The 24,125-nt window shown below is 44.5% G+C and overlaps 1 protein-coding gene, 1 long non-coding RNA gene and 1 pseudogene across 2 annotated transcripts; 1 reads left to right on the top strand and 2 right to left on the bottom strand.

The window, feature by feature from the left end:
* Positions 1-8,367: 8,367 nt before the first annotated feature.
* LOC103647457 (uncharacterized) lies at positions 8,368-9,812 on the bottom strand. The gene is made up of 4 exons (XM_023301673.2): positions 9,557-9,812; positions 9,362-9,478; positions 9,195-9,272; positions 8,368-9,107 (listed from the first exon to the last, which is right to left on the bottom strand). The coding sequence occupies exons 1-4, from the start codon at positions 9,705-9,707 to the stop codon at positions 8,761-8,763; spliced, it is 693 nt and encodes a 230-aa protein (XP_023157441.2). The 5' UTR covers positions 9,708-9,812; the 3' UTR covers positions 8,368-8,760.
* Positions 9,813-9,826: 14 nt separating this feature from the next.
* LOC109944052 (uncharacterized) lies at positions 9,827-23,944 on the bottom strand (annotated as a pseudogene).
* On the top strand, positions 21,690-22,106 carry LOC103647458 (uncharacterized). Its single transcript, XR_562858.3, has 3 exons — positions 21,690-21,803; positions 21,880-21,953; positions 22,023-22,106. It is a non-coding gene; the product is annotated as an uncharacterized lncRNA (long non-coding RNA).
* Positions 23,945-24,125: the final 181 nt, after the last annotated feature.

The raw sequence follows: 24,125 nt of genomic DNA, 5'->3' as shown, positions 1-24,125 counted from the left end.
TTTGTGTGTATATATATATACATATATATATATGTTAAGTGTAGTAAAATAAAACCTTAGAAAAAACTTTGGTTGTTGCATTTCATGCCGAAGCAAAATTTTTGTTTGCTACCGCATTTATGCTAGTTAGTCACGATCTAAAATAAACAAATACATTCATATGAATATAAATATATATCTATACTAAATAAAAGGGGTAAATAGAAAAGGAAAAGAAGGAAACAGACCCACTCCCCATTCCCATGCTCGTTCGGCAACTGCCCCACGGCGGAGTGCCATTTGAACCCCCCACGTCCCCTTGCCTCACTACCCTCTCTCTCATTCTTGCACAGCCACCAAGCGCCCTCATTGTGCTCACCTCCCCACGGAACTGCCGCCACCGTGCCGCGTGTTCGCCGCTCGCAGTGTCGCGCCCTGGCCTCACTGGAGCAGTCCCCGAAGCCTCGCCGCGTCCGTGCTCCGCCCTCGCTATCCAAGGTGAGTTCCTTCCCTCATCTACTCTCTCCCTCTCGACATACGCCGTCTACCCCTGCACGGTGAGCCACCTACTCGCGCTCCTAGCTCCTTGGCACGGCGAGCTCTCCCATCCCCGGTGCCTAGACCAAAGTAGACCTCGTCGGCCCTGTGTTGCGTTGTGCACCAGCAACCTAGCCATGTGTCACGTCCTCCTCTCCCTGCGCACTCATGCTCCACGCGCGACAACCTCCTACGTGCTCTGCCCCGCCTTGCCTCACCGTAGCGCCGCCCCGGGCGAGCTACCACCGCTGGTGTGTAGCCCCGCCTCGCAGCCCTCCTCTTCTCCGCGCCACACCGCACTGCAGCCTCTAAAGAGCATCTGCGCTGCCTGCTCGCTCCTTCTCTGGCGAGCCACCAGCGAGCCCCGCTCGCAGCCCCTGCGGCCCAACCATGCCCATGGCTGCTGCGTTGCCGCAGCCACCCCAGCCATGCACGCCGCTCTGGTGCTGCTGCCCGGCCTTGCCGAGCCGCGCGTCCGCCTCGCCTGCCCGGCCAGCGGCCACTAGCGAGCCCAGCAGCTGGAGACGGCCAGCCATGCCCCGCGAGGCCGCGATCCTATTTCCATCTAACTGCATTCGTACGTGCGTGGGTAACAGGAAGGAGATAACCAATGGTGGGCCCCACTTGCATGCATCACGCCTCCATAATTTCCCACATGCATGTATTTCTTTTTCCACACGATCCACAATCCCTACGGTCGGCACTTGCATGCACAACCCTCACACAAGCGAGATCTGCAGGCATGCAACACAGGTGGAAAATTGCTCCCACACCTGATCCCACCTCCCCTTGATACTCTTGTGGCTAAGACCCATGTGGTCCATCGTATGGTTAGCTTTCGACCAATCAAATCATGCCACGTAATGTAAATCCGAGAAACACTAGTTATTCAATATATACGTTGTGTTGCGAGTCCGTCTCGACTTGTTTCATTCGTAGCGACTTCGTAATAACCTCGACTACGTGTTAGTAATATTATTTGGTCATGTTTTCGTTAATTGTGTAGTTAATCGTTTATCCGAGGTTTATTTGAATGACATTCTAATTAAAATTAAGGTATAGTTTTTAAATGGTGATTTTATAGATGCAAATTAATGTGGTTAGTGCCAACTAAGATGTTTTCAACTAATATTTGTTTAATGTAAATGTGACGTCTGTTTAGCTTTTCTCGCATGTCGCGTTGTTTCACACGTGGTCACGTGTTGATTCGCGCACCGTTCGCGTGCTATCTCGTGCGCGTCGTCATGCGTTGTCCACGGGTGTCGCACGTGCGAATCGCGTGCACCACCGCGCGTTGTCTGTGCGCTAAGTCGAGTCTGTTCGCCTGTTGTTTCGCGTGCCGTCCGCGTGCTGTTTCGCGCCTTGCCGCGCGTCATTCGCGCGTTATCCGCGCGCGATATTAAATTGTTCGCTTATAATCACTCATGTCAGTTAATTATTTATTTATTTAATCATCCACAATTAAAACAGTAAGTTAGTCAAAACTAAATAGTTTTAATATATATATATTTCATAAATGCTAATTAATATAATTATGTTGAATTAAATATTCTTATTAATATTTGTTTAGTATAAACGCATCATCTGTTTAGTTTTTCTCGCCTGTCGCGCATGTTGTTCCGCGCGCGGTGGCGTGATGGTGTGAGTAGTTCACGTGCTATCTCGCGCGTGTCGTCACATGTTGTCCGCGCGTGGTCCGCGTGCTAGGTCACGCGCGCGCGTGCTATTTTACGCGTTACGTATTTCGTCTCGCTCCGTAAATTCGTTCCGCTTAGAGTCGCTGATGTTATTTAAATTACTTATTTATTTGACAGCTGTTAGCGTAACAGATTTAATCAGAACTAAATAGCAGTTATAATTTATATTTGATAATATCGAATTAAATGTTTTACTTAATATTTATTTAGCGTAAACGCGATATCTTCCAGATCGACGCTTCGAGTTCGACACTTCTTTTTCCTCGCGTGACTGTAGTAACGCGCTCTATTTCGTTTTGCATGTTTTATTATGTTTGTATTTGTATAGTGTAATGTTCTTATGCATATATGTGTTTGCTTGCTTGTGTCTGTACGTCTTCGCTCCGCGTTGCGATTAGAATGCGATCCATCTCTATGTTTCGAGGGATCGACGGTCAAGCATTGGCGTCCAAGTGGTCAGGTTCTTCGAGTTCTACAAGGTTGAAGACCCTGAGCATCCGTTTGGTGAAGGCAAGTGTCCTCTGACCCATTATGTCCCATTCACTTTTAATGCACTGTCCCGCATTACTTAATTGAAACCTAAGGATTGACTAGCTTTCTATTTACCATATCCTTGTTTACCTTTTAGGTTATCATGGTTAGCATTATGCTATTGCTTTACTTTAATCAATGAACATGATGTGAATACTTATGATACTATGATGTTATCCCGATGATGTTCCTGTGATACTATAGGGGGCTCAGGCTGTTTTCTGAGTGCCTCTCCGTAAGGACCTGTTTGGGGAGTGATGACCCGGGATAACAGTGCAACCATGAGGGTGAAATGGGACGCCCTTAGCTAATTAATTAGAGGAACTAGAGGTGTAGTTGCTTCGCCGTCGTGCCGTCAATGGGGTCCAGGCATAGTGCTTGCTCTGCCGAGGCTGGGTGCCGAGATTCTTTCGTTTTGCTTTTGTTAGTCACCCTCCTGCGGGGAGAGGTACTGTGTTTATCAAACTGGAGAAACCTAACGGGCGGCTATGACCTCTAGGGAATCTTTGTAAAGGCTACGTAGTGATACCCTAGCGGACCACCTAGGAAGTGATCAATGGGGAGTCATGATCCCCGGGCAAAACGGGAATCACGGCTCATGGGTAAAGTGTGCGACCTCTGCAGAGGGTTAGAAACTGATATATCAGCCGTGCTCACGGTTATGAGCGGCCTTGGGATCCTCTTTGATTAGAGATACTTGATCAGAGATGGTTGGTTTACAGGTGGTGACAAGGATGATGATTATGACTATGGTAATGGTAAGTGGTATTCTTTCCGTTTGGAAAGGGTACTTTGGGTTAATAACTTGGGTTAATGTTAAAACCTGGCTCCCAATTAATAATAATAACCTGACCAACTAAAAGCAACTGCTTGACCTTAACCCCAAATAAAGCTAGTCCACTACAGCCAAACGGGACATTTGCTGAGTACGTTGATGTGTACTCACCCTTGCTTCCACAAAACACCAGGTTGCCTTTGGTGCAATCTATGCTCAGGTAAAGAAGAAGGCGTCGAGGGGAATCCCCAGGAGTTCCAGGACTTCGACGAGTTCGAGGATTAGGCTAGCGACCTCCCCCAGTCAGCTGCATGTGGTGGGTTTATTTACGTTGGCTACGTTTCTGTTCTGTGTACTTTGATTATATTATGTAAATGACTCTAGTCTTTTATATTATTACTTACTCTTTATTGTATTCGAAGCATTGTGCTATGATGAGTCATTTATGTAATCGCTGTGTACGTGAATTTCTGATCCTGGCACGTACATGGTTCACATTCGGTTTACCTTCAAAACCGGGTGTGACACGAGGTGGAGAAGTTCAGTTTCAGAAATGATAGACATGTGGTTACCTGCGAAAGGCAACTGGCTGTTGGGGTCGATTGGAGGAATCACCACAGCAGACGAGCTCGAGATCTTCCTCTTGGGTGCCATCTCGATTCTACCAGCGAGCAGAGTGGGAGGCGAATGGCAGAGAGGATTCGGAAGCGGGAAAGCAAGAACTAGGGCACGGAAAGCAAAGGCGGCTAAAAGCGCAGCTCTTATGGGATATTCTCGAGCCAGATACTGTTTCAAAAAGTGCCCAGTCAGCACCCAGCGAACCACGTGGTCATCCGGCAGTTATTTCCAAAAAACCGATGTGCCACCTCATCGCTCGGCAATCATCCTCAAAGTGGCTCGCGCGGCCTGCTATCACTCCCGGCGTTGCCTCTACAACGCTGATATCGCGTTCAGTCGCTCGGCATTACCTCTAAAATGCTGACGTCGCTTTCCAATCACTCGGCGTTGCCTCTAAAACGCTGATATAGTGTTTAGTCGCTCGGCGTTGCCTCTAAAACGCCGACGTCGCCTTTCAGTCGCTCGGTGTTACCTCTAAAACGCTGACGTCGCCCTCTGGCATCGTCTCAAGTCGCTCGGCATTACCTCTAAAATGCTGACGTCGCTTTCCAATCACTCGGCGTTGCCCCTAAAACGCTGATATAGTGTTCAGTCGCTCGGCGTTACCTCTAAAACGCCGACGTCGCCTTTCAGTCGCTCGGTGTTACCTCTAAAACGCTGACGTCGCCCTCTGGCATCGTCTCAAGTCGCTCGGCATTACCTCTAAAATGCCGACGTCGCTTTCCAATCACTCGGCGTTACTTCTAAAACGCTGATATAGTCTTCAGTTGCTCGGTGTTACCTCTAAAGCGCCGACACCGTCTACAAGTTACTCGACAGCTATTTCTGAAAGCATCAGTTTGATCCCTAAGTTATTCATCTACTGTCTCAAAGGAATCAGCCTCACAAACAAGCAAGACAAGTTATCAAGGAGAAGCCAACGTCATTCTTTCATTAAAAGGGAAGATAACAAACTTACAAATCAACTCTTTACGAGTTGATACTTCCCTATTACTACCACTACATTACATTACTGCTACTACTACTACACTACGCTATACTACTCTAAATTACTACTACATTATTCTAAACTATACTATACTAATATCTAAAAGACCAGTGGCATCTAGCCACTGGCCCTGTTGATGCCGCCGCCGCTGCCGCCTCTGGTGCTGCCCCTGCTGCTGCCGCCCCGGTTGCTGCCCCAGTTGTCGCCGCCGTCATCGTCCCTACTGTCGCCGCCGCCCCTGCCGCTGCCGTCACCGTCACCCTCGCCACCGTCATCGTCGTCGTCGTCGCCGTCGTCGTCATCGTCCTCGTCCTCGCCGCTGCCGTCCGAGTCCTCCTCATCCGAGGAGTACTCCGACTCATCCGAGCCCTCGAGCCCGGAACGCTCGACGGCCCGGATGTACGTCCAGACCTCCGCCGCAAGCCCCTGGGAGTCGTCTGAGTCGTCAGATGACTCACGCAGGGGGATGGGAGCCGGAGACCCCTCAGACTCAGAGGAGAACTCCTCTGAGTACTCCGAGTCACCAAACTCCTCCGATGGAGGAGTTGGCTCACGCTTGCGTTTGTTGTTCTTGCCCATGGTGGAAGCAGACGGGAGAGAAGAAAGGGAAGCAACAGAGAACAGCGAGAGATGTGAAAAAGCCAGAGAGACAACGGCGTTATTTATAGAAGGAGAAGGCAACCGCTCACCTCCAACCGCGGTCACTGAACAGTCGCAAAGCATTCAATAAGCACTTCAACCCGTCTGAAGACACGTCAGGCGGCTGACGCCGTTTCACGCAACACAACACCCATTGGGACTCCAGTCAACAGTGCGGAGGATATGATTACACTCGCCGTCACATCACATTACTACTCAGAAGCAGCCGACTAAAACACTCAGCATACCAAGCCGTCCCTTGCCCACACCCATTGGGGGGGACGCCCAGGAATTATCAGTATATTTTTCAAAACGGTCACATCTGTGCAGGGCACGCAGTGAATACCTCAAGACAAAAATGAGATATCAGTAACGATCAGAGGAAAGCCAAATATAGCCAGTGAAGTACAAAATATGGCCGACAGAAGCGACGTGAAGACTAGACAGAGAACGTCCATCAAATGTCCAATCAGTCGCAGAGCAAATAAATTGCACTACCTAGCAAGATATGGATGGATTGCAAACTCGGCTACTAAAGACAAAACATATGCTGACCTCTGAAGCAAAATATTGATGACATAATGCTAACCTCCAAAGCATAATGCGAATAGCTTCATGCCAATTTCTACAAACAGAAAGGATAATTTTCAGCAAAGAGACACGAAAGGAAGACCTTCGAATGGATTATCCTCAAAAATCCATTTGAAGGTCGGGGGCTACACCCATTGGGTGCACCTCCGGTGCACCCCATGGATTATCATTCCAAGCCAAGATAGTGCCGATTTCTAAGGCGTGGGACAAGATTAAAAGGCCAACCCTCAACCAAAACGCAGGAGCACAAATGGAAATAATTTCTGGGGAAGACCTTCGAGCAGATTATTTTCTAAAAATCTACTCGAAGCTCGGGGGCTACACCCGTTGGGTGCACCTCCGGTACACCCAATGAAGTTCAGAATCCTACAAATTGAAATGTCGACCTCTAAGGCACAAGCACGAAACTAAGCTTCGGTCAGCGAGTGATCGAAGCAGGAGAAGACAACAGGAAGTCATTTTCTTCAAATTGCCTGCAAGCTGGACCTGGGATCTTTGGGCTGATTACCTCTAAATTAACCCAAAGATCGGGGGCTTGTGGGGGATAGATATCCCCCGGGTCCACTAAAGAGTAAAAGACCTCACGAAAGGCCCAAGGGCCCAATAAATCATAAGGTCATTCTTTCGTGGGCCTGGGGAGAGATAACCAGCAGAGCAGATCGACATGAGGCCAGATTGATGTAAACCTGGACGACCCACAACGTCGAGCGAGTGACCACAACAGAGATCCGACTTTCCCGCGCTGGAGCCCCCATGCAACAGAGCCATGCGAGGATAAGTCGGCAGGATTACACGGAGATAAACTCAAGAAGTTCACTATCTTTTAGCTACTCGTTGTTATCATATCCACATGTATTGCCCCACGGTCGAGTATATAAGGCCTAGGGGGCACCCCTTCAGAATGATCGACCCTATTACTTAGCCACCCACGTCAACTCTCTGCACTCAGAGAGCTCTCTTGTAACCTTGTCCACCAAGCATACTCACCAGGACGTAGGGTGTTACGCATCTCTAAGCGGCCCGAACCTGTAAACCTTGTCCACTGTCCCTCGTGCAATCGGCACAAACCATTTTTCTACAGTTGTCGACACCGTCCTACTCCTAAAAACACCTTGAGGGACAACCCCGGGTGTGCGGTCGGACCCAAAACACCGACAAACCCCGCTTTTGAAACTCCACGACGTAGACGTAGGCCCGGACCTTACCGAGAATATCCTGTTTAGTCAGCCTATGCTTTAACTCCTGTAGCTTTGCATGAAAGACACGCACTACAAGATCGGGACGATCTTGCGGTGTTTGCCCAAGGAGAAGCTCCCTCCTTATCTCATCCCAGTTGGGGTTACATGTCATGGTAAGAAAGATGTCCGGTTTACCAAACTTCCGCACCAGAGCCATAGCATCCATATACCGACGTTTCATGTCATGAGGACTGCCAATAAATGACGTAGACATCACAGTTCGCTTCCCAACCTTTCCTGCTCTGATATCTCCATCTAACATGCTATCCACCAAGCCCTGGTATAGGTCTACCCTTAAACGATCCTGATTCTTACGTATGAAATCTAAACGAGAGCTCTCAATCTTGATGTACGTGTCGACAGCGAACTGCTGGAAAAGCCACTTTCCATGAAGTATTCGATTAAATACCCCGGGACGAATCTGGAATTTGTAGCAGTAGTAGTCACGTACGGACACACATAAATGGGTAGGAGATTCTGCATACGCAAGGATTGAAAAGTGAGTGATGTTGAAAGAATAGTTAATAATGTGCAAAAATCCCAAAGTACAAAGAAACAACTAACCTGCATCTTCATCGTTTGAATTATTTGCCCTATGTGTCGCACGGTATGCATCCACTTCATCCATGGATACACCAACCTTTGGGATATTTGCATGCCATCCAAGTTCACCTTTTGGGAAGAACAGTGGATATGATAGTGCATCGTAGCATCCATGGTATGAGCAGATGACGTGGCTTGACCTATCCTTCCCATGTAACATAACACTCTTGCTGAACTGGCCTCGCCGTTCGCTCCCCTTGATCCATACAGCGGCCACCTCCGAAGTGAGAGGCGTGTTATATGTCTTCTGGTTCAAAGTCTGGTCAAGGTTCAATGCGATATGATAGTCATCAAGGTTCTCAACATGGCCCATGCTCCTAAGGTGCTCGGAGTACGGGTTTCCATGGAGTATGCCAACTATCTGTTTAATAACCTCTTTGTCTTTCTGAAGCTGCTCTTCACGACACTTACGGTACCGATGCTCGAGACTGGGATCGTCATCGTAAAAGTAAAGCTCTAGATGTTTATGCTCCGACCCACCTTCCTTACCGAATGACTTGATATTGTGGTACATCATGCCTTGTGCCCAGAACGTGTATATACCAGAATCTCGCACATTAGTTGTCATACTATCGAGGCAGCAATATAGGGAAGTGAAAGAGAAATGGACATTAAAAACCTAATGTTATCACGAAAGTGCTTAGCATCAGAGTCTGCACTATCCCACAACCTCCTGAGCTGGGGAGGGGTATCCAGTGGTGCTAGCTCAACCTTCCCACCACGACAGCAAAACCCAGGTGGCTCGTACTCAAACTTCTTCGCAGTGCAATAACCGCAGTCAGGAACAGGCTTCAGCATATGCGTTTCTTCAGGGAGGTTACTGTATACCTTGTCGTAGGGGTCAGGCACATCAGTGCCAGTAGATTCATCCTGAGTACCATCGATTTCGATGTCCTCGTCAGTCTCCTCATCTGATATTTTTTGGAAAACAACGACTAAGACATGTGTATTTATATAAGCCTTGGTATCATAATCATAATAAAAATTGACATAAGTACATTGGCCAGCGAATATGTATCCCTCGTCGTCGTCATCATCTTCTCCGAATATGACAGCCTCATCATCATCATCATCATCTGGATCGTGAAAACACGAGCCACGTAAAAGACAAAGGCATTAAGGATGGGGGAAATATGTAATCTAAATAAAGATTTTTTACAATTACCATTGGAAATGACCCTTGGCTTCTCTTGTGTATGCTCCACCTCATTTCCTTGTTCGGTTATGCCTGCACTTCCATTTGTTGGCAAGGTAGCGGCTTGGCATGGAACGCTACATTGTGCTAATGGAAACACACGATTAGTCTGACTATATGGTATCGTCGTCGTGCAAGATCCATTTAAGATTGGATAGTAATTACCATTGTTGTTGGCGTCGCCGATAGTATCCCCATTCAAAGTAGTCACGTTCCTTGCAATGGATGCTTGAGATTGTTTGTTTCGACGGGCTTTGATAGTTTGTCTTTCCCCACGCGGCACATGATGTTTACGTCTTATTGCTTCAGTAGACATATCGAATGAACCGACATCCTCGGGCTGTGTTTGAGCTGGTAGGAAAGGTGTCCTAACGAATTCAGGGATAACCCAGTCGCAGGTGGTAACTGTTGAAGGTTCCGTTGCAGGGTGCACAACCTCAGGGGTATATGTTGGGTCCTCCATGGCGATGGACGCAACATTCAGAGTGTCAGCCTGTAGCACTCTACGTTTTCTCATGTACTCTATCTTTGCCTCTTTTCGCTTTGGTGTCTGATTATACAACCTAAGGCATTCAAGCCTATACTCCCTAACGCCGATACTCGGTTCCCCAATGACACCAACAGATTCATGCACACTGCCTAGAATATGGCATGTATAGGTTCAATTGCACGAAATCTGTTGTATTTTGCCTATTTTTAGTAAAGTGAACAGTCATGTACCTGGTGGCAGAAGGTCTGTCGTTGCGACATAGTCGTTTGTCTGGAATGTCTCGTTCCGATGCAGCCAGTCGCTATCATCATCTAGATCCACATTTACTTTGTTGTCGCCATCTACGAAATATGAATACAATTACTTTACAATAGTAGGTCTATGAACAGACATATTTAATTTAAATTTGATGGGTTTCATCACCTCCTAAAACATCGGGCATCACATTTTGTCCCTTATTTCGTCGTCGCATTTGACGACGCTTGTTATTGTACTCATTCCTTTGTTCAACCGACATTGTTGCACGCCTTTCTCTATCCCTTTGCCTCTTTCGTTCGATAGAATTACCAGCCAATGGAGTGTTTTTAATAGGACCTACCATAATCATCCTAGCATTAGCCAAATAAACGGTGGTACAAAAGGCAAAATTTGTGAGATCAATGGTGCTACAGTTAAACACGAACCTCTAGATGACTCAGACTTTAGGGGTAGTCCTTTATTTCGTTGACGTGCTTCACGACGCTTCCTATTTTTCTCATTCTTTTGTTCAATGGACATCGTGGCATATCTTTCTCTATCCCTTTGCCTCTTACGTTCATTAGCATCGTCTATTGGTCCAAGCGAGTTTGATCCTATTTGATCACCTACAATTCAACTTTTTGTATTAATGAACACATACTTATTAAGTTTCAATCATTAATTGACATGTGTGAACAAACTTTTACCTGTAACGCTTGTGTTTGAGATGTCTATTAATGGTGTGCGACCAGCATTATGCCCCATTAGATTCGTTTCTGTTGGTTCTTCGTTTTCACATAAGGAAATCTGCTAGTTGAGAATGGGCAAGTTTAGATGCTGCTTACAGAGATTCTGGTGGAAAGGGAGATACAGCTGCAACCGTCCTATTTTGGTAAAGTGTAGATGGTGCCATTGATCTTTTATCGACAATATATTGATCATAGCACCATTAAAACAACAATAAAATTATGAGAAGGATTATGTAGCCCTATTTTGGTAAAGTGTAGATGGTGCCATTGATCTTTTATCGACAATATATTGATCATAGCACCATTAAAACAACAAAAAATTTATGAGAAGGATTAAGTAGCTTTTCACAAATAACACAAGCTCAAACAAGATATATGGTTATCCTAGATTCATCATTAGAGACACCCAGAATTAAAAAAATGGAAACAAATCACTTCCAAACTGTAGATGTGCTATATACCTGTTTTGCTTGGTGGCTGGTGCATTGGAATTAGTAAGATGAGTCCATACTTTGTATTAGCTTGGATAACTTAATCCCTACTATTAAGTGTAAGTCACTAAACAATGTATCTTATTGGTACTACACGTAAAAAACTTGTGCATTTTAGATGTGACTGTACAAGTAAAAAAACTGTAGATGTGCTTCTACATTTGGGAAGTGTAAAGTAGATTGCTTCTATTAAGGTTTGCCAAGGAAACTCAATTGATATCAACAAGCTGGGAACACTGCCGCTGAATTTAGAGGCTGGCCAAAATGGTTCCATAAAAAAGGTTACAAGTATTTGTTGGGGACCTTCGGCATCCGAAGGTCCTCAAAAACAGGATTTAATAGTGTTTCTGGAGTGTAATGTGTGAACAGGTATCTTCGGACTCAAGTCAGGCATTACAGTAGACCAGAATAATACGAAGGTTAATGAACCGCCGAAGGTGTAAGCAGGAAAGCTTCGGCGTGACAGCAGCAGATGAAACCGACTTAAAGATGAAAAGGCTATCTAGACCTCGACAGATTACTATAGAATTATTATCGAGTGTAAAGGGCATTAATGTAATTTTGCACGGGCTGCGTCCCGTGCCTATAAATAGGTGAACAGTAGCCCTGTACTGGACACGCTGACTTGGCATTCGCTTTTTGTGTCACGTTTGTACTGTCATCTCCTTTCAATTAAAGGTACACTTGTAATTTAGTGATATTTCTGTTTATGCCTGATATTAATGTATAATTGTTCATGTTGTCTTTCATATTCTTTATATTTCATCCTTCGTCATTATTTAATAAGATTATGAAGGTACGTCCTTCAAAACCTTCGTCCATAAGCCATTATATCCTAAGGGAAATAATGCTTCGAAGGACGAAGGACTTTAACGATTAACATTCTCTATGTTGCCTTGTTCTTAACCCATAGCACTTGAGAACAAGTTCCCAACATTGGCGCCCACCTCCGGTGAACTCATTTCCACTCTGAGTTTTTTGAACACCTTCGGCGATTATAAACCTTCGTTATGGCGCCGAAGAAGGCTTCAGCGACTGGGGCTGCAGCTCTGCAACCACTGGACCACAATCAGGAGACAGTCTCCCTGCGGGAGGCCCGAAGCCAGAAAAGGAAGGCTGTCAGCCCGACACCACCAGAGGACGAGATAGATCAAGAAATCAGAGATATGGAGATGCTTCATCAACAAGTACAGAGGAAGAAAGAAAAGATGGCCAGGCTAGCTGAACTGCAGAGGCAGATAGACGAAGCCTCTGAAGAAGTTCGTCATCTTGCTCAGGATGAGCAACACCGAAGGCCTCAGCACCAAGATCTTCATCAGGAGGGTTTTCCCAACGAAGATGACTGGTATGACAATTTCCATCATGGGAATTTTGTTTTTGATGATGCTTCTCCTCTGTCCGCTAAGCTGCAGGCTACACCTTGGCCTCTGTCCTACAAGCCGCCTCAGCTTCCCGTATTTGATGGCCACTCAGACCCGAAGCAGTTTTTGATGAGCTACGAAGCAACAGTATCTTCGTATGGCGGCAATGCTTCAGTCATGGCCAAATCTTTCGTTATGGCTGTCAGAAGTGTTGCTCAAACCTGGTATTCCTCCCTTCGACCAGGGACGATCACTTCATGGCAGAAGCTGAAGGATTTGTTGTTAACCAGCTTTCAAGGATTTCAGACGAAGCCGGTCACTGCTCAGGCTCTGTTCCAGTGCACCCAGGATCACGAAGAATACCTCCAGGCGTATGTCCGAAGGTTCTTGCGTTTGAGGGCACAGGCACCAACGGTGCCCAATGAAATTGTCATCGAGGCCATGATCAAGGGGCTTCGGCCAGGACCGTCAGCTCAGTACTTCGCCAGGAAGCCTCCTCAAACTTTGGAGAAGCTGCTCCAGAAGATGGACGAGTACATTCGGGCCGATAATGATTTTCGCCAAAGAAGGGAGGAGGCTTTCAGGTTTTCTGAAATGACCAGGGGCTTTGGAGGGAGGTTCTACCCGAGGCACGTGAGATCAATTCATAACTCTACACAAAATGATGACAGAGGAAGCCAACAGCAAAGGCCACAATGCTCCTCACAGGCTTCGGGACAACAGCAAAGCTCCTTCCGACCACCAGCTCCAAGAGGCAGAGGCGCCAGGGGCTTTGGAGGAAGATTTGGCGATCAACCGAGAAGAATCTTTTGCTTGTTCTGCGGTGAGAACAAAGGCCATACTACCAGGATGTGCCATATTACTATTCAGAAGCAAAAGGAAATAGCTGAAGCAGCAGCACAACAAGCTCAGCCGAAGCAGGTCATGCATACAGCTTCGTATCATTCGCCCTACATTCCAGAATATGTGGGCAATCATCCTGCAGTTTCTGTTGCTTCGGCAAGTCAGCCTCAAGCTTCTTGGCAACAGCCTCTGCCTCCACCTCCGTTGCAACAAGGCCAGCAGCCAGAAGGGAGCCAGTATGCTCCACACCAGAGGGACTTCAGAGAGCAGTCCGAAGCTCGTACAGTCAATAGCACTGTGCCAGAGTCAAAGCACATTTATTGACAAATATCCTACCTTAATAGCAATCTTTTTCATTCAGTTTTATTTTCTGTGATAAAGGACATTGTTTAGATTTCATGTAATTAGTTTCGTTGAATCCTACAAGGAAAATATATTTTCTTCACAGGCTTATGATAACGAAGAGGACCTTCGAACTATCGAAAATTCTTCGAAGCAACAAAAAGTCGTTCTAAGGAACGCAGAGTAAGTTTTCCGAAGTCACAAAAAGTCGTTCCAAAGGGAGCGCAGTGTAAGTTTTCTGCTCCAAAGTCGTTCCAAAGGGAATGCAGAGCATACAGCGAAAAGTCAACGCTGATACCGCCTAAGTAAAAGGCGAAGCGCGAAAAGTCAACGCGAATACCGCTGAAAGTAAAAGGCGAAGAAGCTCCTAAGGGAGGCTTACAGCGAAAAATAAACGCTGATTCCGCTGAAGTAAAAGGCGAAGAAGCTCCTAAGGGAGGCTTATAAAAGATTGTGTTTTATTGCACAGATGCGTATGTATCTTCGGAGTAAACATCATCTCACATGACATAGCATCATCGCATCATTTCGCATAGCATAAGCATCATACATCATTTTGCATATAGCACAAGAGGTGGACATATTATCAATCTACAGAAGAACGCTTTGAAAAAAGGGAGAAATCATAGTCACAAAAAGATATATCATCGATCTTCGGAAGTGTAGCTTCGGAAAATATTTTCACGAGGCCTGGATATTATTCATCAGAATATTGGATATTGTTGTAACAAAGAAAAATTCTTCTTCACGAAGCATGAAAAGAAGGGAAGGTGTTTTTTCGTCAAAGACTCAAAAGCGGTACGTGTAAAGTTTCATGCATCGTAAAGAATTGACTAATAAAAATAGGTATATTACATTTGGGGTTACAAAATGTTACAGTATATTACATTTCAGAAGTTTTCACAAAAATACTTAATCCTCTCTCAAAACGACTTCTGCAGCCTCGTTCAGGAGCCGATTGACGACTTCGTCCATAATATCTTCAGCCATCTTTTTAATTTCGTCGTCTCCTTTCGGCTGAGGGCCCGAAGACGTTTTAGCAGGATCTGAAGTAAGACAGGATACGGCTACATTACTATTACAAATTGCAAACAAATCTTAAAGCCTAAAGATTACAACACAATAAAAACTATTAGTTGATACCTAATTGACCTTCGGCCTCTGCGCTCTTTTCAGCAGCCTCAGCCACTTCTCTAGCATCGTGAATGCCCTTTTCACTTCTTCGAATAATTTCTCCGGCCATTTCTCGGCCACCATTATCCCAGATATCGGTAAAAAATTTTCCACCAATTATACTAGCTTCGGCCGAAGGATCTCTTGCATCTTCAAAGGACAAAGCAGCTTCAGACTGTGCTAAAATTTTTACATGTTCGCAACCCTTCTTCTCTAAGATGGTGGCAATCCCTCTGGCACCAGAGAAGGCACATATATCTCCTCGGCTATTTAAAATTTCTTCGAAGGCCTCAGCTTCGTGGTCGATCCATTCGATAGGACCTTCGGGATTGCCTTTCGTAAAGTTTTCTTCGCTTGAGAAGGCGCCAACCCTGGCGAAGCTAGCTTTTAACCTTTTAACACACTCTATAGATTTGTTATAGCATCTCTTTTTGGACGAACGAAGCTCTTCAACAGTTATTTCTAGGTGATCGGCCCATTGGTCGCTGAGTTCTCGCTTTGTTTCTTCAAGTATGCGTTCTTCCTTGGCTCTGGCTAGTTGTTTCCGAAGATCTTCAATTTCCCGCTTCTGAGCTTCAGCTTGACCTTTATAAGTAGCTTCGTCCTCCTTTATTTTATTTATCAATGAGTACAACATTTTATCTTTTTCGAGACCTTCGTTCCTCAGTTCAATAACTTCGGAACGAAGGTTGCTCAGGGCTATAGAACACCCTTCGTCTTCAGCATCTTTCTGTGCCCTGAGGGCATTGCTGAGTATCAGGCCCTGCAAAGAGAAATATGTTTGCGTCAATAGGTTTAAACAAGCAAAAAATTTTGAACTCAACAAAAAATACAAGGATTTCATTTGTCGCACCTTTAAGCTATTGTAAGCTAGGCTGTCGGCCAGATCGTTCTTTGACAGCACCGAAAGTCCGTCTTCTAAAGTTGGGAATCCGAAGCTCCTGCTCATCTCCCGACAAACAGAAATTTCCTTGTTGTCGGGGAGACAATACAAGAAGTCTTCTTCTCCACTGCCATTGAATATTAACGCCCCCTTTGGATATTTCAGTTTTTGGGCGTAGTGCTGGGCCTCTTGCTCTTCTTTTTCTGATAATTTCTTCCCCGAAGCATGACGAAGAATATAGTCACGAACTTTCGGGGATGCTTCGGGGGCAATGACACCAGTTTCTTCAACAAAAGTTGGCTTTGTTATTTTTTCTGCCTCACTTTCCAAGGATTTTATCTTTGCAGGCTCTGAGGGCTCAGCTTCGGCTTCAGTCTCTTGCCCTGGAGCTTTAGAACCAGAAATTTCAGTTATCGTTTCAGGAATGACAGCAGCCCTCTTCGGAGGTGTGCTTGAAGATTTGATCGTTTCCAGTACGTCTAGTACATTAGCCATTCTCTTTCTTTTTGGAGTCACTTCTGACACTTTTTGATTTTTTACTGTATCAATGTTTGCTGCGGGACTCAAAACTTCTGATGTTTTGGATCCCTCAGTTGCTTCTTTTACCTCTTCCATTTTTTCTGTGGACGGCGCTTCGGCCTTCTCTTTCATTTCTGATAACAAAATCTTCGATTGTTCCAATTCTATCTTTGATGGCACTTCGGCCGTTTCTGCGACTTCTGGCAGCAGGGTTGGCTTGGCTGGTTTTTCAGCTTCGGCGGCCGAAGGAGTTTCTTCGGTAAACTCAGGCACCGAAGCTGGTTCAATATAGCGCGGCCGATGTGTGAGGACCTTTACCTTCTTTCTTTTCGGTTCTGCCTCGCTAGGAACAATTGCAGTTTCTTCCTTTGCAGAGGTTGTGCTTTTTCTCTTCTGCCTTCGAATGGGATAGCAATAGTCAGGGTAGACAAACCCGATGGCATCAAATACCCGATTCAGCCTTTTCTTTTTTCGGCCTCCGAAGGCTGCTGACATTGCAGTGTCTTCGGCCTTCGAATAAGCCCCAAGCAGTTCATCGCTTAAATTTTCAATACTTTTTAACCAGTCATCATCTGGCTCAACGAATTTATCCCCAAATTTAAAAGTGTACTTCAACCTGATAAGTCCACCTTCGTCGGCCTCTTTTACGGTTTCTTGTGGCATTTCCCAATTCTCCGCGAGCGGCCATACCCTGAAGGCAATATGCTCTTGAACTAAGTCTCTTGTCCCAATGAAAGAACAGACTGCACCGAAGGCCCTCTGGCATTCTTCGGCAACTTCATTCATTTCAACCTTCGGCCTTCGAAGGCCGAAGCTTTGCCAAATAGGGCGCATAATTATACCTTTGATATCTTCTCGTATTGTCAGATCACTCTTCACATAGAACCATTCTGTCATCCAGTCTCCGGGCCATCTTTTCCGAAAGGTTGGCACGGGGCAGCTTGACCCGGACCGAGAAACAAAACTTTAGCAGCCAAAATTGTTGTGATACTGCTCCTTACCCCAAGGTTTTGTTTCATATGATAATTCATGTATATTGCAGCAGCTTTTTGCGTCAGGCTTCAGACCTTGGCTTCTCACGGCCCACACGAAGATATTCAGCTTTATAATTGCCTCGGGGGTAAGTTGATGAAGATAGATTTCGAATATTTTCAGCACCTCCACAACGAAGCTGCTCAAAGGAAATCGCAGTCCAGCTTTCAGAAAGCTTCGGTACACTACGACTTCATTCTCTTCAGGGTGGGGGCAAGTTTTCTCCCCTTCGTCGGCCCTCACAATGGACAAATCCCGAAAGTACCTTCCTCTCATGTTGATAAGATGATTCTCTTTGATAGTTGATTTACCATAAACTGAATGGCTTGGTCGCCATGGACGATCTTCGGAGTCTTCACCACCACTGTCCACATCATAGCTGTCACTGTCACCAGTATCCTCAGACAAACCTTCCAGAATCTCCTTGGTGATTTTTTCTGTGTTAGTCTTTGACATCGCTATAAGAAACCCCAAATTTTTCTCTTCGTCGAGGCTCAGCTTCGTCTCAGCAGCAGTCTTCTTATCTTCGGACATCTTCGGAGACACTAAAAAACTATTTTTAAAGCCGAAGCTTCAAAACTAAAAGCTTAGCAAATCGTAGTACACAAGAGCTAAAAATTGAGTGGGCGGGAGCAGATGGCCAGAGAGCGTGTCAAATGCGTTTGCGGTATGGCCGTATTTATACGCCGAGAGCGTTGAAAATTGAAAGACCCCGCTTGTCAGTGAATATTGCTATTCTAGCAAAGGGAAGGTGTTTTTTCGGACCTTCGGCGTAAAGCCTTCGTCCAGATCGCAATCTAAATTTATCATTTTGAACAAATTAATATTGCGAGGGGCTACTGTTGGGGACCTTCGGCATCCGAAGGTCCTCAAAAACAGGATTTAATAGTGTTTCTGGAGTGTAATGTGTGAACAGGTATCTTCGGACTCAAGTCAGGCATTACAGTAGACCAGAATAATACGAATGTTAATGAACCGCCGAAGGTGTAAGCAGGAAAGCTTCGGCGTGACAGCAGCAGATGAAACCGACTTAAAGATGAAAAGGCTATCTAGACCTCGACAGATTACTATAGAATTATTATCGAGTGTAAAGGGCATTAATGTAATTTTGCACGGGCTGCGTCCCGTGCCTATAAATAGGTGAACAGTAGCCCTGTACTGGACACGCTGACTTGGCATTCGCTTTTTGTGTCACGCTTGTACTGTCATCTCCTTTCAATTAAAGGTACACTTGTAATTTAGTGATATTTCTGTTTATGCCTGATATTAATGTATAATTGTTCATGTTGTCTTTCATATTCTTTATATTTCATCCTTCGTCATTATTTAATAAGATTATGAAGGTACGTCCTTCAAAACCTTCGTCCATAAGCCATTATATCCTAAGGGAAATAATGCTTCGAAGGACGAAGGACTTTAACGATTAACATTCTCTATGTTGCCTTGTTCTTAACCCATAGCACTTGAGAACAAGTTCCCAACAGTATTCCTGTGATGCCAAATTCTGGGCACAAAGGGCAAGACAAGATAGGATGTTGTTGTTGCACTTCATCGAGTACTTGGCATTCTAAAAGGTAAAATCTGGAACTAATGGCTGCCTGCAGTCACCGGGTGTTTATACTGTTAAAATCTACAGACGCGAGGACACTTTCTGTTTGGCTGAACCAATGGCAGCCTCTACTGTTTAATTTAACAAAAACATTGGTTTAGCAAAAAAATCTTATTGGAACTACACGTATAAACTGGTGCATTTTAGATGTGATTATACAAGTAAAAAACTGTAGATGTGCTTCTACAGTTGGGAAGTGTAAAGTAGACTTCTTGTATTAAGTTTTGCCAAGGAAACTCAACTGATATCAACAAGCTAGGAACAATGCCGCTGAATTTAGAGGCTGGGCAAAATGGTTCCATAAAAAAGGATACAAGTATTCCTGTGATGCCACATTTTGGGTCACAAAGGGCAAGATAACTCCCAAGTATTTATCTAACAGAACAGGCAGGGTAGCTGGGCAAAAAGAAGAGGCACAAAATAGTCAAGGTCATGATGATAAGCAAATGAATACGAAGGATGCTAAATTAGTTGGATACCCTCATAGTGATGAAGAGGAACATCTTGATTTCACATCCCTTTCATCCTTTGAAAGAGTAGAAGGTCATCTTAATTTTGTTCCCCTGGCCAGCTACTGCAATTTACTTGAACCAGGGAAGGTGATTGGATTCACCAACTCTAATGCAGGGATCTCTTATTTGCCAGCAAGTTTTATTTTTGAATTCATGTATTTTTCTTGGTACTTAATCTGCTGAAAAATAATTTATTTTTTTGATATCTTCTCTGGAATGATGTTCTGTCTTACTTTTCTCTGAAGCATACTCTATATTCAGGACGCTTTGCTCCAGTTGGATGTTTAAGGGAAGTTCCAGTGAGGGGGATCGAAGGGCACGAAGGATACATTAGATTAATTGAGGGTAAGATGGAAAGCCCTTTTTGTTTATAAATCTATGGAGAAAATAGGTGGTGATGTCCAGATACTTGAACCTAAGAAGGATACATTAGATTAATTGATGTCCAGATACATTAGATTAAGTGTTTTTGTATGAACCAGTCGGGCTGTGTTTGTACAAGTAAATAAAAGAACAACACATAATTTGAACACATCTTGTTTCTTGTAGCCAAAAAGAAAGGTCTGTCAGATCAGATGTGTTTGTACAAGTTAAAAAACACAATTTGGATGCTCATGGTTTCCAAAAGCACAAGACGTAATTTGGTTGTTACCTCGCCGACTTGAATACAAAGCCCAAGGTTCCTTTTGACGTCGATCTCTCTATATAGTTGGATTGTATAGGGAAGTAATTGTCTTTACCTATCACAATGAAAAGGTAGTGAATGAAGAACTGAACTTACATACGTAGGAAGATACAACTAATAGAAGAATGAACAGACACACTATTTTTTGTACTTGGATCTAACCTTTTGAACTGAATAATAAAATGCAGGAAAGGGAGATTTATTAGTCCACAAAATAATATGTACGAGGAGATTTATTAGTCCACAGAATAATATGTACCAGGACTGCAAGATCGTTGAAGGCCAGATATACACAAAGAGGTTGAATGAAAAACAGATCACATCGCTGCTAAAGGTTACATGCCAAAGGCCTAGAGAGCAAGAGATGTATATTCTACAGGTCGAGAGTTTTTGTTGTAACCAGTAACTCTATTATTAAAGAAGTAACTTTTGAACACAACATTCTGTATGTTGAGGTAGAGTTTTATTGTAGGTAAAATGAATTATCTCTCTTGGCTATCCTACCTGCCAACAATGGGCACTGTTTCATGTTTTCAGACCCATAATGATTGAAACTTCTATATCCTAGATATGCACATAAAGTAAATCATACGGTGGACAAACCAACTGCCAGATCAGCGATGAAAGTGTCCTCAGTCTCACCACTACGAGCAGCATATAGTTAACATCAGGAACACAAACTTCAGGGGAGATAAAATCCACAGGGCGCGTCGTAGTGGTGAGACGACATTGATTTGGGTTTCTATGTACGAGGATATGTAACTATAATCATTGGAGTCTCAGATTTGTATAAATAAAAGAACACGCTGCAGAGAAAAGGTCAGGTACTGTTGAGTTTATTTCTACAACAATATAAAAGAACCTGGTTAGCAATTTTTCAGTTAGCAATTTTACGGTTATGCATGATCACGAACTGCTACAACATAAGGGTAATGGTAAACATAATGCAGACTAACCTGGACGAGGGTTAGTTCTGTTATTCGCCCAGCAGAAGAACATGATTTATTCACACATTTGTTATCAGCTACCTGCCTATCGCTTTTACTAAATATCTAAACACTTTGGATACTATTCTTTTGTGATGTGGTCAAAAGCATTACTTTATTGTTGTGCAGTAAATTGAATAGGAGCTTTGTGGTTTGTGCTAGGCCTGAAAGGTCAGGCCACTCTAGTTGATTCCTTGCAATTTAGCAGAGCGAAATATTTTTAGTGTATATTGTTTCACGAGTGCAATTTTGATTGATTATATCCTTTTTGGTGTATATTTTTGGTGTATATTGTTTCACTCTAGTTGAACTTTGACATAATTTCTTATTTCCAGAAGTTTTTTTGGTCACCTAATCTTATTTCATTTCTGCAGGTTCAAGTAGGTAATTCTCCAGAGTACATAACTGACAGGAAGTTAGGTAAAGGTGGTTTTGGTCATGTCTATGTTGGTCGAAGGGTTTCTGGTGGAGCTGCCCGCACTGGTCCTGATGCATATGAGGTTTGTCACTTACACATTTTATGAATTTGATGGATTTTTTCCTTACATAAATCCATTAAATGGTAATTTTTTGTAGGTCGCATTGAAATTAGAGCATCGAAACAGTAAAGGATGCAATTATGGCCCTCCATATGAGTGGCAGGTTTATAAGTATGTTGCTCATCCTGCCATGTTTTTTTTGTGGAGACTTTCTTTCTGACTATTGGTATTGTTTGCTAGCACTCTCAATGGTTGCTATGGCATACCATCGGTCCACTACAAGGGTCGTCACAGCGACTACTATATACTTGTGAGTTCACTTCTTATTACTCTATTTCTTTGCAGCTCAACAGTTTTTATGCACTTATATTTTTAGGGAATGGATATGCTTGGTCCCAGCCTTTGGGACGTGTGGAATTCAATGGGGCAGGCGTAAGTATCTTCCATTCTTTTTTATGATATCTTTTGTCACTCATTAGCTTTTAGACTAAATGGTCCAACTATCGTAAACAGGATGACTTCAAGGTGTGTACATTCCTTTTGCTCTTCTACCATTCTTACTATATATTGTTTATCTTGGCTATTGTATAATGAATAGTTGGATTGTTGACAACTGTTTTTTTCTAATATGTTCTGATTATTTTTGAGTGGCCTGGAGACAATTTGTGATCCTGAAGTTAAGACTCTGAGATCCTGAAGTTAAGACAACACAGATGGGAGCTGGCCATTGTTGAATACATTTACTTTTATCTGTAGTGTATCACATTATTATAACATAGTCTGATCAGCATCCTTGACATAAGCCACAAGTATTATGTTGTTTAGTTGTGATGTCTGATATAGACCTCTACATATGCATCTGCAATTTGCCTTTCATGCCTTTTATACTGATCAAGCACTCTTGGGCAATGGGGCTGGGGTTACCATGGTGTTTCTGTTTACCTTAACGGTGTTTGGTGTTGGCACATGTTGCACACACCCAGGCAAGGACCATTTCATGAAGTCAGAGGCTGGGCAAAATGGCAATGCCAAACAAAGCTCATCTGCCAATATCTACAACTGAAGTTACCCCAACAGTCTACTTTCTGTTTGGCTATACCAATGGCTGCTTTATACAAAAGTTGCTAGATGCTATCTTATATAAACGTTGGTTTATGTAAGTTGTTTTTTCCTACAAGTCCACAATATACCATGGTCTGCAACCTAACAGGCTAATAGTGATACATGAAAAGCAGTACTGAAAAGCAGTGTATTTCTACATCGTTAAGAAAGCAAAGCAGAACTAAACACACTATGAACTAATACATAAACATAGATTAGCAACAACTCGGGAAATTTTTTTTGTACTAGCAGGAACCGCTAGCACATAAGAACATTGTATATCTAGGTTCGAACAGGCAAGAACATGGTTATGCATAATCATGAACTGCTAGAGAAGCTAGTGAAATTTATACCTCTGAACAGGGGCAAATGAGGAGTAGGCTCCTGCTTGGTCGTTCCTAAGTCAGCTGAACCAAAAAGAGAAGAACCAAACTGAGAATCTACTGAACATGAAGATGTTGGCACACACATGAAAATGAAGGACCAGCGCAGACTAACCTGGACGTCGGTGGTCGCGACATTTGGGGGACAATTGTTGTGATTGCGGTACCGAGATCGTGCTTTCCAAATCGCCGACGTAGATTGTGCGGTTTCCAAATCAGCCGATGGAGATCATGCACGCCATAGCCAAATCGGGCGCCATTGCCGCGGCTTCCAAATTTGTGGGTGCATTTCCTCGGCTTGAGCGCGGAGGGGAAGGAGAGGCGGGTTCCTGGCGGGTCGGGCGGTTGCACGGAGGGGAAGGCACGATGGATCGTGCGAGGCGGGGGCATGACGGATCGTGCGAGGTCATGGCAGTTCGTGTGGCTGCGCGGACCTCGGCTTGGTTGTTTGAGCGCGAAGGGGAAGGAGAGGCGGGGTCCTGGCGGGTCAGGCGGCTGCGGATCTGCGCGTAGGGTTAGCCGAGGCGGGGGCATGGCTGTTTTGCGGAGGGGAAGGCGGCGGGTCGGGCGGTTGCACGGAGGAGAAGCAGAGACGCTGGCATGGAGGATATTGCGAGGCTGAGGCATGGCAGATCGTGCGAGGTGGGGGCTTGGCGGTTGGTGTGGCTGCGCGGAGGGGAAGACCGACGCGGGGGCATGGACGCGCCAGGCGCCCACTGTCGAAGCTTAATTAGTAGTAGGATAGTGGCCAACACAGTTTGTACGATTAAAGTATGGAGCCGTGATTGAATGGTTGCATCACGACAGGGACATCCTCGGCATTTCATTTGTGCTAGAAATTAAATGGGGGCGATTCATT

The sequence above is a fragment of the Zea mays genome, chromosome 2 (assembly GCF_902167145.1).
Source record: "Zea mays cultivar B73 chromosome 2, Zm-B73-REFERENCE-NAM-5.0, whole genome shotgun sequence".
NCBI lineage: Eukaryota > Viridiplantae > Streptophyta > Magnoliopsida > Poales > Poaceae > Zea > Zea mays.
Note: the sequence above shows the minus strand (reverse complement) of the source record. Positions and strands in the feature narration are given on the sequence as shown.

Bases quoted from the DNA above. Each gene is read 5' to 3' on its own strand.
- LOC103647457 (XM_023301673.2), bottom strand. From the start codon at position 9,707: ATGTCTACTGAAGCAATAAGACGTAAACATCATGTGCCGCGTGGGGAA. The intron at 9,479-9,556 runs GTAATTACTATC...TGTTTCCATTAG, and splicing joins CGGCGACGCCAACAACAATG to CACAATGTAGCGTTCCATGC. The intron at 9,108-9,194 runs GTACTTATGTCA...AAAAAATATCAG, and splicing joins ATACATATTCGCTGGCCAAT to ATGAGGAGACTGACGAGGAC.